We start from the raw sequence: 14,221 nt of genomic DNA, 5'->3' as shown, positions 1-14,221 counted from the left end.
ATAGGAGGCGGCTCTGATATGTTGAGGGAGGTTGTTCCGTGTCTTGGGTGCGATGTAGGAGAATGAGATACCTCCAATTTTGCTTTTGCGGATGCTCTGAATGTGTGCTAGTGAGGCAGAGCGTGGGTGTCTGGTGGGTTGGTGAAAGTGTTCTGGTATTCATGCCTGTGTTGTGTAGGGCTTTGTATGTGTGGTGAGAAGTTTGAATTGGCTGCGTTTGTCTGGTTTTAGGGCATACAGGGGCCATTGACATTGGTTTCTCCTTCACCATAACCACTGCACCGCTGCTCACGAACCATGTGTTTTGTGGACACATACACCAAGATAAACCTCTTAAGCTTAACAAAACAGTGAAAGCATTCGCATTTTCCCAAAACCTTTCATGACCTCCAACAGTCAATAAGAGACAACCATGAGGGGGGTGCTCGAGAGGTACTTTGCTGTAAAATTGATTTCCGTTCATCACTACATTCACTCGTAATTTAATTCACTAAATGCCACTCTCCTCTCTCTCCAGGCACAGCCAAGAAGGCAGAGTCACTTAACCCAGGACAAAAGCTCCGGGCCATTAGGTAAGTAAGTGGGGTTCACAGTATAGCGTCACTAACAAAAATGTAAACAGTCTATTCCTTTGAGTCCTGTTACATGGGCGCAAAGAAAAAACGTAAAGCCTTTGTTTAAAGCTGCCTGCCTCCGTACAGCTCATAATGCATTCGAATATTATTTGTTCAGGCCTAGATAGGATGTTATCCTTGGGTTTGGACTGTTTATTACTGTAATCTGCAAGCTATGTTGATTACTTAGAACATATAATTTAAGCACAGCTGATTATTAATTTATTTGATTTTAATTTGTTTTTTTTTGGATTTTCACTTTTCAATTTGCATGTTTCTAAACGGAGGTATTGTAATTTTTCTGTGGCTTATAGAATCCATAAATTATATCAGGCCAGCTTGGTGTGGGTGTTAACGTTTCTGAAACACCTCCCCAGCCTATCTGACGTCCTTGGAGCTCTGGATATCTCGATTAGTGTTGGAAGGCCTTGGATAGGAAGGCCTTTGCTTCTTAAGCTTCAAACTGTTTCAAATGCAGCACCAGAAACCCTGGGTGGCATGGCACAGGAGAACCCCCAGGGTCTTTGTTAAGTCTTTGATGAAAACGGAATCACAACTTCTTAAACTCTGCCCAATCTGTATAGAAACACTTAACCTAACCAGTCATGTCGAGGCAGAAGCTCCTCAGAACCACTGCTTAATTTGAGCCAGTGGTTTCCGGTGCTCAGCGCCGGCACTTAATCATCAACACTGGCGCTTTCCATGAGCACCAGTTAAGGACACGTTAATTTACAGGGAGATTGAGTGGTTTGCCCAGAATCACAAGAAGTTGAGCTGATGCCTAGACTAGAACCTGGTTCCCCAGCTCCCAAGTCGCCAGCTCTGGCGATTATGCCACATCCTCTGCCCACTTTCATGGTTTGTAGTTTGCCCTGTTTTAGGCGGTGCTAATAGGACGAGAGCCCCAACACATTTTTTTTCACAAATAAGGCACTGCTCAGAACCTCTTGCCTGGAACCTGAAAGAGGCATTGCCATTGCAACAGGTAATACAGTGCACATGGCTCTTCTAGACTCTGGGTAAGATTAGCTAGCCTAACCCCCTGGTGGGGAACCTTCACAATCCGATAACCCTTAGTCTGATCCGGGGCCCAGACACTCCAATGTAGCCGCCTTAACTACACTTCGACAAGTCTGCAGGCTGATAAGGTCCCTAACGGTACATGGCTCTCACAGAGTCAGGGTGCCGACAGCCTCAGCGGCACCACACCACATTCAGACTAGAACATCACTCACCGCAAAACATCACTGAGCATTACGCAGGGTTATAAAGAATTGTTGTCAGCCGTGCATATACAACCTTGTTTATTTGTAATGTCCACTATTTAAGAAACTAATTGTAGCTAGGGGCCGGTTTAGATTTAACATGTACACTACATCACACCCACCCTGTTGAGAATGCTCACTCCATGCACAGGTTGAACTCTACTTGCTTTGATATGCCCACTAGACATTAGCCTTAACATACTGGTTACATGCCTAAAACATGTCTGACAGATTCTCTATAAAAGCTCCCTGTTTATCTTTAGACTCTTGGTACATAGTGTGTCCAGTCTCTGTACCTTTGAATACATTTTACAAAGTCTGCCAGGGTGAAGATGGGTTCTGGTCAGAGTGGTCCCCTACTCCTCCACAGTCAGCAGTATGTGATGCTGTTACTAAACAGCCCCCACCATTCTCCATGAACCACAATTTACTACGCTTCATGGCTCCAACATAGCCTTTATGGATCTCCCTGACACTTGAGAGCCAATATCTTATCAAACACTCCTCCCTTTTAAGGAAGATTCTAGCAGCTTGTTTATTGAGACTGCACCAATTCCCTGGGAATGAGGTAAACATAGTTGTTAGACAGCCAAAACATGTTAGAAAGACTATTTGCTCTCAATAAGTAGCTACAACATAGTAAAATGTGTTTAAAATAGTTTTATTTGCATGAATTTAAAACGTCACAGCTGCTGCATCATAATTTTGTCATCTCCCTGTCCTCTCTTAGTCTTTCTTTTCCATTGACACTCTCTTTCCTTCTTTGCCTGCTCCTCTTTTTTCTCACTTCTGTAGTCTCTTGATGACCTTAAGCCGAAACCCTCACCCTAGTCTGTCTCTCTTTCGTTCTATACCTTGTCCCCACCCATACATCTGTTTTCTTCTACTTGGTGCTCCTGCTCCTTCTATGCTCAGTCTTTGACTTTATGCTGCATTAGCACCAGACAATCTCTTCCTTTAGTTTCTCAGCCTATCCACCCACCCTCTTCCTACAGCTCTGTGTCACTCCCCTCCCAGACAATCCCACTCCCGTTTCTTTTTAACCCTTCTTACTCTCTGAGCGCTTTACCGTGGTGTGTTCTTCTGAGTTCTCCTCTTATCCTGCAAAGGTTTTGTCTATCCTTTCTACTTCACACCTTCTCTTCTTTCATATCTCTATCTTCTTTCTTCCTCTCTACCCTCTTCCAGGGATTGTAAATCAAACTTCCATAACATCCTTCACTTCTGACCTGTTTCTTCTTCTTTCGTCCCGTCTGCTGTCCTTGCTGATTCATGCTTTTTGATTCTCCTATTCCCCTTTCTAGGAGACTCCCTGGACCACTGGAGTATTTGAGCTACCACTTCAACTTCCTGGGGATTGTGGCTGGTCCACTCTGCTCCTTCAAGGACTATGTATCCTTCATCGAGGGCAGGTGCTACTCGAGCAAGGAGAAAAGCAGTCCAGGGTCCCTGGAGCCATCGCCCACGGTGAGTCATTGGTCATCTTCTAAGTAAACCATGGATCAATTTTCCGGGTTTCAAAGGACACTGACATGACAACCACATATATTTATATTACTACCGGTGCTCCATGCACACAACACTTTTGTCTAAGTTGTTCCGTTCCTTCACGGTTTCTGTAGTGATGCTACATCCGTTACACTGAGTCACAGTGCCTTCTCCAAATCTGTAGTTACTGGTCTAACCTGTAAGGGTGTGCGCACTCTTTCACTTGGAACGCTCTTGTTCCTACAGTCTCTATTCAAAATCAAACTCTGACAAAACTTTGTGATGAACTTGTTCGAAAATTAAATTTATTATTCTTCGTAATTCCGTGATTCCTTTAATTCATTATAGCTCATGATCATGCTTATATCAACACCCAATGCATTTCGGGTCTCCAAAGTGACCCTTCTTCAGGGGTCTATATAAATCAAAAACAAGAAGCTAATTGATTACCATCAATTCCATTATCAGCAGGTCATAAAAAATAACATGATTGCACATCTAATACATATCCCATTCTGATATTCTGAATACAATTTGTGGCTGCTGTCTGTTCTTCACGCAAATTAATATTGTGTACCACAAATTCCAAAAGGTGGAACACATAAAAACCTTAAAACATTCAAAAACTCAAAGATACCTTATTAAAGTGCGCATATTATAATACATGAATTAGCCGCATATTTCTAAACACATCTGAGCAATGTATTTTGGCACTACACGAACACCCATACTCATTACTCGCTTCCATCACAGTTTAATCGTTATGCTTAGTGATTTGTAATCGAGTGATCTGAATTACATACTCAAAGCGCTCTACAAGCTGACAACTAAATGGAACTTAGTGCAAAATATCTCCTAGAGAATACAAACACGCTCTTACTTGCAATTCATGAGCGGATTAACTCCGATTCTGCCGGCATTTCGCCATTACGCGCCAAACACTTCTACTTCAAAAGAAGCCTGTGTCATGATCTCGTGTTGTTCTACGTCGCACTATTTAAAGGAGCCTCCTCTCTTTTAACTGCGGCGCCACCTTGCCAGCGTGCACACACATTAATAAAGTTATACCTTTCAAAACCAACATTCAATAATAAACGTAACTGTGATATATGCACAAAATAACGAATCATCTACTATTGTGAGTCTTAGTCATGCATCTGTGGATCATGAAAAAATTATAAAAATTATAACAAATTAATTAAACAATTATAAGAAACATGCTAGTTCAATCCATTCATTAAGCCCCAAGGGTTGTAGGGTATTGAGTTTTTTATCCAAAAATATTCAGCCTTTAGCAATTGTTTGTGTGGATCAGTCCCCGTGTCAATTCTCACAGATTCCAGGAGAGTGAATCTCAATTGGGAAATGTTATGCCCCGCCTCTAACCAATGCATGGCCACTGTTGACTTGACGTTCCTAAGTTGAATGGAACTTTTATGTTCTGTTATACGAACTTTTACTTTTCTTTCAGTTAAACCTACATACATTTTGCCACACGGGCACTGTATGGCGTAGATTACATTTTTAGCATCACAAGTGCTGTTATGTTTCAAATTGATTGTGTAGCCTTTCAAGGGATGTGTCAGTTCCTTTCCTTTTATGACATTGTTATAATGGGTGCAGTTCCCACATATTTGCATTCCTTTACAATATGACAGACTTTCTTTTTTTAGCTTTTTTTGTTAACAGTTCTTTTAGATTTTTCGATCTTTGAAAAGCAAATATAGTTTTTTGATTTCTAATGCATCCTAATTCGGTCTCTATTAAATGCCAATTTTTTTTACGATGTTCTTAATTCGGTTGGCCTCCGTAGAATGTTTCAGAATACATATATTGAAACTTTTCTCTTTTTTCATCCTCGGCTTTAACAAAGTTGATCTTTCAATTTTCTCAACTTTTTCAATTGAATCCTTCACCAACTTTTCAGGATATCCTCTTTCCATGAATCGTTTCGCGAATATTTCAATGGGTTGTTGTGTTCTGTGTTGGTAATCCGTTTGAGTCTAAGAAATTGTGAACACAGTAAATGACTTTTTAATGACTGACGGTGAAAACTTTGGAAATGTAAACCACTGTTACGATCTGTGGGTTTTTGATACACTTTGGTCCTCAAAGTATTGTCTTTCAATTCAATCTCCACATCCAGATATGCTATGCTTTGATGACTGATGTTGTATGTGAACTTGATATGTTGATGACATTGATTCAAATTTCTTATGTTTTCCAAAAGGTGATTTTTTTCTCCATCCCAAATTAAGAAAATGTCATCTATGTACCGTTTATATGAGATAAGATGTTCGGTCCATGTTTGTTCTTGGAGGATGTTTTCGTGTTCAAACTTAGACATAAACATATTTGCATAGGTCGGTGCCCCTGCAAATCCCATCGATGTTCCGTTACACTACGCAATTTTTTTTTATCCCATTTAAAATAGCTATGGTATAATGCGAAATGCATGAGTTCTAACTGAAAGATCTTATTCGCTCCTGTGCATTCATTATTCAATAAGAACCATTCTAAGGCTACCTAGATCATTTCCTACAGCCAATGGTCTAAAATTGGAAGTCATACCTAAAAGACACTACAGCACTTCTAAACCACTTGGAATCACTACCACGACATGATACATCAACATGGCTTCTATGTACTATAGATGTAACTGCATTGTATACGTCGATTCCCCACAATGAGGGACTTGAAGCCTTAGAATGGTTCTTATTGAATAATGAATGCACAGGAGCAAATAAGATCTTTCAGTTAGAACTCATGCATTTCGCATTATAGCATAGCTATTTTAAATGGGATAAAAAAAAAATGCGCAGTGTAACGGAACATCGATGGGATTTGCAGGGGCACCGACCTATGCAAATATGTTTATGTCTAAGTTTGAACACGAAAACATCCTCCAAGAACAAACATGGACCGAACATCTTATCTCATATAAACGGTACATAGATGACATTTTCTTAATTTGGGATGGAGAAAAAAATCACCTTTTGGAAAACATAAGAAATTTGAATCAATGTCATCAACATATCAAGTTCACATACAACATCAGTCATCAAAGCATAGCATATCTGGATGTGGAGATTGAATTGAAAGACAATACTTTAAGGACCAAAGTGTATCAAAAACCCACAGATCGTAACAGTGGTTTACATTTCCAAAGTTTTCACCGTCAGTCATTAAAAAGTCATTTACCGTATTCACAATTTCTTAGACTCAAACGGATTACCAACACAGAAATACAGACACAACAAACCATTGAAATATTCGCGAAACGATTCATGGAAAGAGGATATCCTGAAAAGTTGGTGAAGGAATCAATTGAAAAAGTTGAGAAAATTGAAAGATCAACTTTGTTAAATCCGAGGATGAAAAAAGAGAAAAGTTTCAATATATGTATTCTGAAACATTCTACGGAGGCCAACCGAATTAAGAACATCATAAAAAAACATTGGCATTTAATAGAGAACGAGCCCAAATTAGGATGCATTAGAAATCTAAAAACTATATTTGCTTTTCAAAGATCGAAAAATCTAAAAGAACTGTTAATAAAAAAAGCTAAAAAAGAAAGTCTGTCATATGGCAAAGGAATGCAAATATGTGGGAACTGTGCCCATTGTAACAATGTCATAAAAGGAAAGGAACTGACACATCCCTTGAAAGGCTACACAATCAATATGAAACATAACAGCACTTGTGATGCTAAAAATGTAATCTACGCCATAAAGTGCCCGTGTGGCAAAATGTATGTAGGTTTAACTGAAAGAAAAGTAAAAGTTCAGATAACAGAACATAAAAGTTCCGTTCGACTTAAGAACGTCAAGTCAACAGTGGCCATGCATTGGTTAGATGCATAACATAATATGCATGCATAACATTTCCCAATTGAGATTCACTCTACTGGAATCTGTGAGAATTGACACGGGGACTGATCCACACAAACAATTGCTAAAGGCTGAATATTTTTGGATAAAAAAACTCAATACCCTACAACCCTTGGGGCTTAATGACCGGATTGAACTAGCATGTTTCTTATAATTGTTTCATTAATTTTTTATAATTTTTTCATGATCCACAGATGAATGACTAAGACTCACAATAGTAGATGATTCGTTATTTTGTGCATATATCACAGTTACGTTTATTATTGAATGTTGGTTTTGAAAGGTATAACTTTATTAATGTGTGTGCGCGCTGGCAAGGTGGCGCCGCGGTTAAAAGAGAGGAGGCTCCTTTAAATAATGCGACGTAGAACAACACGTGATCATGACACGGCGCTTCTTTTGAAGTAGAAGTGTTTGACGCGTAATGGCGAAATGCCGGCAGAATCGGAGTTAATCCGCTCATGAATTGCAAGTAAGACTGTGTTTGTATTCTCTAGGAGATATTTTGCACTAAGTTCCATTTAGTTGTCAGCTTGTAAAGCGCTTTGAGTATGTAATTCAGATCACTCGATTACAAATCATTAAGCATAACGATTAAACTGTGATCGAAGCTAGTAATGAGTGTGGGTGTTCCTGTAGTGCCAAAAGACATTGCTCAGATGTTTTTAGAAATATGCGGCTAATTCATGTATTATAATATGCGCACTTTAATAAGGTATCTTTGAGTTTTTGAATGTTTTAAGGTTTTTATGTGTTCCATCTTTTGGAATTTGTGGTTACAATATTAATTTGCGTGAAGAACAGACAGCAGCCACAAATTGTATTCAGAATATCAGAATGGGATATGTATTAGATGTGCAATCATGTTATTTTTTATGACCTGCTGGTAATGGAATTGATGGTAATCAATTGGCTTCTTGTTTTTGATTTATATAGACCCCTGAAGTAGGGTCACTTTGGAGACCCAAAATGCATTGGGTGTTGATATAAGCATCATCATGAGCTACAATGAATTAAAGGAATCGCGGAATTACAAAGAATAATACATTTAATTTTCGAACAAGTTCATCACAAAGTTTTGTCAGAGTTTGATTTTGAATAGAGACTGTAGGAACAAGAGCGTTCCAAGTGAAAGAGTGCGCACATCCTTACAGGTTAGGTGTACTCCTAACGCGACCACTAACCACATATATTTATACATATATATGCACCCTTTTAAGGCAGCTGCCTTAGACACCTAACTAAAGGCCTGCATCTTGCAAGTGATCTCAAAGCTCACAAACTATTCCAAAATGTCCTGACCTTCCACATACACATGCACAAAATCTTTTGAACCTTGGCCACAACCTGGTCTGAACTGGTTGCAGAGTCTCTTATCTCTGATGGAATTGTCATTGCTGCCATCCTAAGTTACTCTCGCTCAAGACCTATCTTTTCAATTTCCAGCTCTCTTTCTTCTTCCTTCTGTTTCTCCTCCCACTCTCTCTGTTTTTCCTCCCTTGCTCTCTGTTTCTCCTCCATTTCTCTCAATTTCTACTCCTGGGCTACTGTCGCTCTCGCCGCCTCTCCTCTTGTTCACAGTGAGCTAGCCTTAGCTTCGCCCTCTCGAACTATCTGGCCTTCACATCTTCTTCAGCCATAGCTTTCGGAAGCGCCAACTACAGTCTCAGAGTTTCTGCTAGACTCCACCCCCTCAAGGGATTTATTCCTGGAATTAGTTACAGTGGTACCCTAGAAAATAATGTACACACCTGAGGCATTCTAGAAACTAAAGGTGGTGAGTGTGAATGAATGAAAGCAATTTTTAGAAGCACACAAATACCCAAAGGTTTCAAGGTGCTCAATGCTCACAGCCCAATAGAGAGAAGTAGAACAGAAGACCCATACAGCTGAACAGAGTTATAGAGTGAAAAGCCATGTTTTAAGACTTCTCCCAAACGACAGGTGATTGGTTGTATTTAAGTGTGATGTAGTGAAGCAAGTTTAGCTGTGGGGCCTGAGAACGATCTGCCACTCCATCTAGCGTGTCGAATTCTGGGCACAACCACAGACTTACTAGTGGCCGAGCAGAGAGTCCTGCTAGGTACATGCCATTGAAACTTAGCTCTAAAGATTTTAGGACCGAAATTGCGCAAGTCCTTGTGTGCAAGGCACAGAGCCGTTAACACAGTTCTTTTCCTTTACTGAGAGCCAATGCAGTTTCTTAATCTCCTGAGAAAGTGGCTGATATTTACAAATGTCAAGAATCAGCCACATGGCTGAATTTTGCACCCCTTGGAGCTTATTAAGAGAACTTTGATTGGCGTTGAGCTAAAACACATTGCAGTAATCTAGTCAGGAGGGACCAGAGCAAGTGTTACCTATTTGCGTGAAGTAATAGGAATGTAAGACAAGATTTTCTTTAAGGATCATGTTATATTGAATTACGCAGAAACAGTACAGTTGACTTGGTCCAGTTGATCATCAGTATTAATATCAGCGAATTCTGAGTAAATTTCACTTATCTTGGTTTGAAAAGAGCAGCTAAATTGTCACAAAAATACGGAGAACCATCGAGGTTAGCTGGATTATTGGGACAGCAGAGCATACTAACAGTTTAAACAGTTCTTTCCACAAGAGCAATATTTAGATTTTGCCTCAAGAACAGCACGTTTATAGTGAAGAATTAAAGACCTATGCTTTACTCTTTCAAGAGTATTAGAACGTGCCTGCTGTTAAAATTCTTGCCGGCAACACTTTTGTTTCCAGCGCCTGAAGTCTTCTGAAAAGCAGGGAGCAGTAAGTTTACCTCTGAGATGATTTGGTTGTATGATAGAGGCACACATGACTAAACCTCTTGCGTCTCTACTACGAAGCCCCAACCACGAATGCGTCTTAACCACACATTTTTTTACCACACAATTTCGTGGCAAAGGCATGAATGGTAAAGGGGTATGCTTGGCTAAGGTCGCCACTATTCTGACCCTCTTCCCCTGCCCTAAGATTAAAAAAACCCTACCTGTTCCCCCACCCGAGTCCCGGAACCTTCCCTGAAAACTATCCATTCCCCTCCCCCGCCCTGATGCCTAAAACCCTGCCCCTTAACATACACTACCCGGATACCCCCTCCCACCCCGTGCTGTCAATAACCCTTAAACAGGGCTTTAAGTGGGCAGGGTCTCACTGGTGCTGAGTACTGGCAGCTTTCTAAAGGGGGGCTCGAAACGGGTTTTTATCGGGCTCTGTTTTTGTTTTTGTCCGGACTGCAATGACAGCAGGCCCATCGATGTGTGCTGCTCACACTGCCCACTTCTCACTAGTGGAGAAGTTACGGCATTGTCGTGTCCCCGCTGCAGGCACCATACATCCAATTACACGCTGGACACAAGGTGGGTGTAAAAACTACTCTTTATTCTTTATTTCCTTTCCACGCTGTTCCCACACGTCCGTCCCCGTCCTCGTTCCCGTCCAGACTGTCCTCTTCCTGTCCCCTGACCGGATGTGGTGTCTGGTGACCTGGTCACCTCCCTCATGACCCACAGGGTCCTAGGGTCCTAGTGTCCTCTGTCCCTAGCGTCAGGTCACTACATCTCCCCCCTTGTTGCAAACAAATGTTCATGGTGCCATTCTCCTGCTCATTGTCGTCATGAAGAAAAGAAAAAGAAAGAGAGAGAGAGAGAGATAGATAGAGAGAGAGAGAGAGAGAGAGAGAGAGAGAGTGTCAGTCTCGTCGACCCTTCTCCCCAGTCTCTGGTTCCTACTTTTTTCTACGTATTCTCATCGTTCCTTTGTACCCCTTCCTTTGTCGTCGTTTCCTGCCATCATCCTTTCTTCTGCTTTTTAGTCGTTCTCCATCTGCTCTCTTTCTGTCAGCCTCTCTTCGTGTTGATCGTTGTTCTCTGCCCTCCACTTTTCTTCTTGCTCCTCTCTTTCTACGTCCGCCCTTTGCTGTGCTTTTTTTTTCACTAATTTTTCTTTCTTCTCTTTGTTTGCTATCGGCATATCCTTTTTCTTTTTTATATGTCATCGTTATCAGGCCCATCGTTTTAGCGGTGTTGTTGCTCATCAGGCATGGTCCAGGGGCATCGCCTTTTAGAACGTGAATGTCCTCCTTCTTTATTTTGTCCTCGTACCTCAGTTCCTCTGTGAATTTTCCCAAATTCGTTACCTCTTTCTTTGCCCCCCAGGTGAACACTTTCACCTTGGACGCTCTCAGTGTCGGCTTCATTTCTATTTTCTCGTACTCAGATACACACATGACGTTGCATGTCGCACCACTGTCCAAAATAAAGTCTGCTTCGTGCGCTCCTACTCTTATCTTTGCATTGTCTGTCTTCCTTCGGCTGCTTTTGTCTGCTGGCTCTGTCTGTACTTCCGACATGTTGTATAGTCTTTGCACTTTCTCTTCTTCCTCTTCTTCGCTTGACCCTCGTGACATACTTCTCCTTTCGTTGTCGATATACCTGACGTGTCTTGTTGTCGACTCCTGTTTTCTTCCTGTTCTTTCCTTGTCGCCTCTGACTTGTGCACTATGGCACATACTGGCGTAATGATTTCTTCCACCACATCTTCGGCACGTCTGGCCAAACGCTGGGCATGCGCCTCTGTGAGGAAATCCCATTCCGCACTGGAAACATGTTCCTTCGCGCGACCTCCTTTCCTTTTGTTCCCTCCAGTCATTCCTCCCTCGGCCTGTGCGATCTCTGTTTGTCGTGAAGTGCGCGTTTTCTATTTCAACGTTTTTCCCTCTTTCCATTTCCTTGGCATGCTCCGTTGCTCTCGCCTCTGCTCTTGCCAGTGACAGGATGTTCTCCAACGACGTTGGCTCCTTGAGTATTCTTGCTCTGAATCCTGTGTCGCGACAGCCTTCTATGAGTCTTAGTCTTATTGCCTGCTCGTTATCGAATTTGTCGAACTCACAATGTGTCACCAATTTTCTCAATCTTGTCGCGAAGTCATCTAGTGTTTCGTCTGCTCGTTGACACGCAACCGTGAATGTGTATCGTTCGAAGTCAATGTTTCGTTGTGGGTCGAATTTGGCTGTTAGGCATTTTTTTAGTTGGTCATATGTTTTCGTTTCTTCAGTAGGCAGTGTCACCAGAAGTTCTTCGACGTCATCCCCTGCTAAGTTCAGCAGTAGCCCTCGTTTCTTCCCGTCTGCTACATCTGTATCTTCTACGTATCTTTCAAACCGTCTGATCCACTTCTCCCACCTTATTCCTGCCTGTGGCTCCGATAAGTTGAACGGTAGTGGGCTCCTGTATTGCGCGCTGGGCTTTGAGTCTGCCATTCTTTCCTTTTTCTATGCTTTCCTTGTCTCTTTGAGCCTTTTCTAGGCTTTTTCTGTCCTTTTCTTGTCTTTAATTCTTCTTCGTCTTCTGTTGTTCTCCTTGTCTCTTTTAGTCTTTTCTAGGCTTCTCTGTCCTTTGCTCTTGTGTCCCTTTGGTGTCCTCTTTTCCTTGTCCTTTTGCTCCTTTTCCTTGTCCTTTTGGTGTTCTCCTTGTCTCTTCTAGCCTTTTCTGGGCTGTCTTTGTCCTCTCCTTGTCTCTTTTAGCCTTTTCTAGGCTCTCCTTGTCTCTTTAAGCCTTTTTTAGGCTTTCCTTGTCCTTTTCTTTCCTTTTCTGCTTCTTTTTCTTCTTCGCCTGACTCTGGAATGGCCGCCCTGTTTATTCCTATGGCCTTTTTCCTTTTGTCCTATTTTCCAAAATGGCCGCTCTCTTCTCGCGAGATTTCGCTCTTGAAATCTCGCTCGCCTGACCCTGCGATGGCCCCTTCGTTTCTTCTATCTTCTCATTGGCTCTCCCCGCCTGACTGTTTAATGGGCGCCGTGATCTGTACTTGCTCTCGCGAGATCTCCTATCTCGAGCGCAAGGACCTCGCGCTTTTGATTTCTGGCACTCGCGCTGTGCCTCGAACGCTTCTTACCGCGTTCTGCTGTGGCTCCGTTGGACGCTCTCGGGGTGGGCTCCCGTGTAGCTCCTTGCGTCTTTTTGGCCGTCCTCGTCGATGTCCTGCACGCGTGGCAGTTCTTCCACCTTCGTCGCCAGTTGTCATGTCCCCGCTGCAGGCACCATACATCCAATTACACGCTGGACACAAGGTGGGTGTAAACACTACTCTTTATTCTTTATTTCCTTTCCACGCTGTTCCCACATGTCCGTCCCCGTCCTCGTTCCCGTCCAGACTGCCCTCTTCCTGTCCCCTGACCGGATGTGGTGTCTGGTGACCTGGTCACCTCCCTCATGACCCACAGGGTCCTAGTGTCCTCTGTCCCTAGCGTCAGGTCACTACAGGCATGACGTCATGCCAGGTGAGCGTTGTTGGGGAAGGGAAATCCTTTAAAGAGAGTCCTTTTCTCTCTGATTTCCCTTCTCTTTTTGAAACTCAGGAGCAGCAATATTGCTGTGGTGTCATCAGGTTTTATGTGGAAGCTTTTTCAATATTATATAGAAGTCATAGTTGCTACTTATTTATCTTATGCAACTAACAACCATTGGCAACGCCAATAGTCCTGACTTGTTGTAGGTATGATGTTACTTGTTGTATCATCTATCTGGATGCAATGACAGAAACAGAAAACTACAAGTCAGGCGGCACACTAAGTACAGAATTTTAGCTTATGTGTTTTTAAGCCACGCCCTTAATTACATCAACCACGCCCCTTTGAGAGAACCCCCAGTTTTTTCACCCCACTTAAAGCCCTGCTGTTAACATACACTACCCCTCTCCCCTCCCACCCCTCGCGCTGTCCCTAAAACTACTCCGTCCACTGCCCTTAGGCCTAAACCCCTAACAACTAATTAAAAAAACTAAGTGACCCCCCCTGAGCCAGCCCTCTCCTAAGCCCTAAAAACTACCTGACTACGCATTCCCTCCTTCTGCTTTGAGGCCTTAAACCCTGCCCCTTAACATACATTACCCGACCCCTTCCACCATGCTGTCCCTAAAACTACCCCAACCCCTTCCACTACCCTTAGGCCTAACA

At 42.3% G+C, this 14,221-nt stretch overlaps 1 protein-coding gene across 1 annotated transcript in view; it reads left to right on the top strand.

Annotated features, from left to right (window-relative positions):
* The window catches only part of LOC144823769 (membrane-bound glycerophospholipid O-acyltransferase 2-like), a 212,235-nt gene that overhangs the window by 144,341 nt on the left and 53,673 nt on the right, over positions 1-14,221 (top strand). The window contains exons 6-7 of the mRNA XM_078682581.1: positions 518-572; positions 3,184-3,346. Of these exons, the coding sequence (XP_078538707.1) occupies positions 518-572; positions 3,184-3,346 (218 nt within the window). The remainder of the gene's footprint in view (positions 1-517; positions 573-3,183; positions 3,347-14,221) is intronic.

This window comes from Lissotriton helveticus, chromosome 3_1, assembly GCF_964261635.1.
Source record: "Lissotriton helveticus chromosome 3_1, aLisHel1.1, whole genome shotgun sequence".
NCBI lineage: Eukaryota > Metazoa > Chordata > Amphibia > Caudata > Salamandridae > Lissotriton > Lissotriton helveticus.
This window is presented reverse-complemented; position numbering and strand designations above follow the sequence as displayed.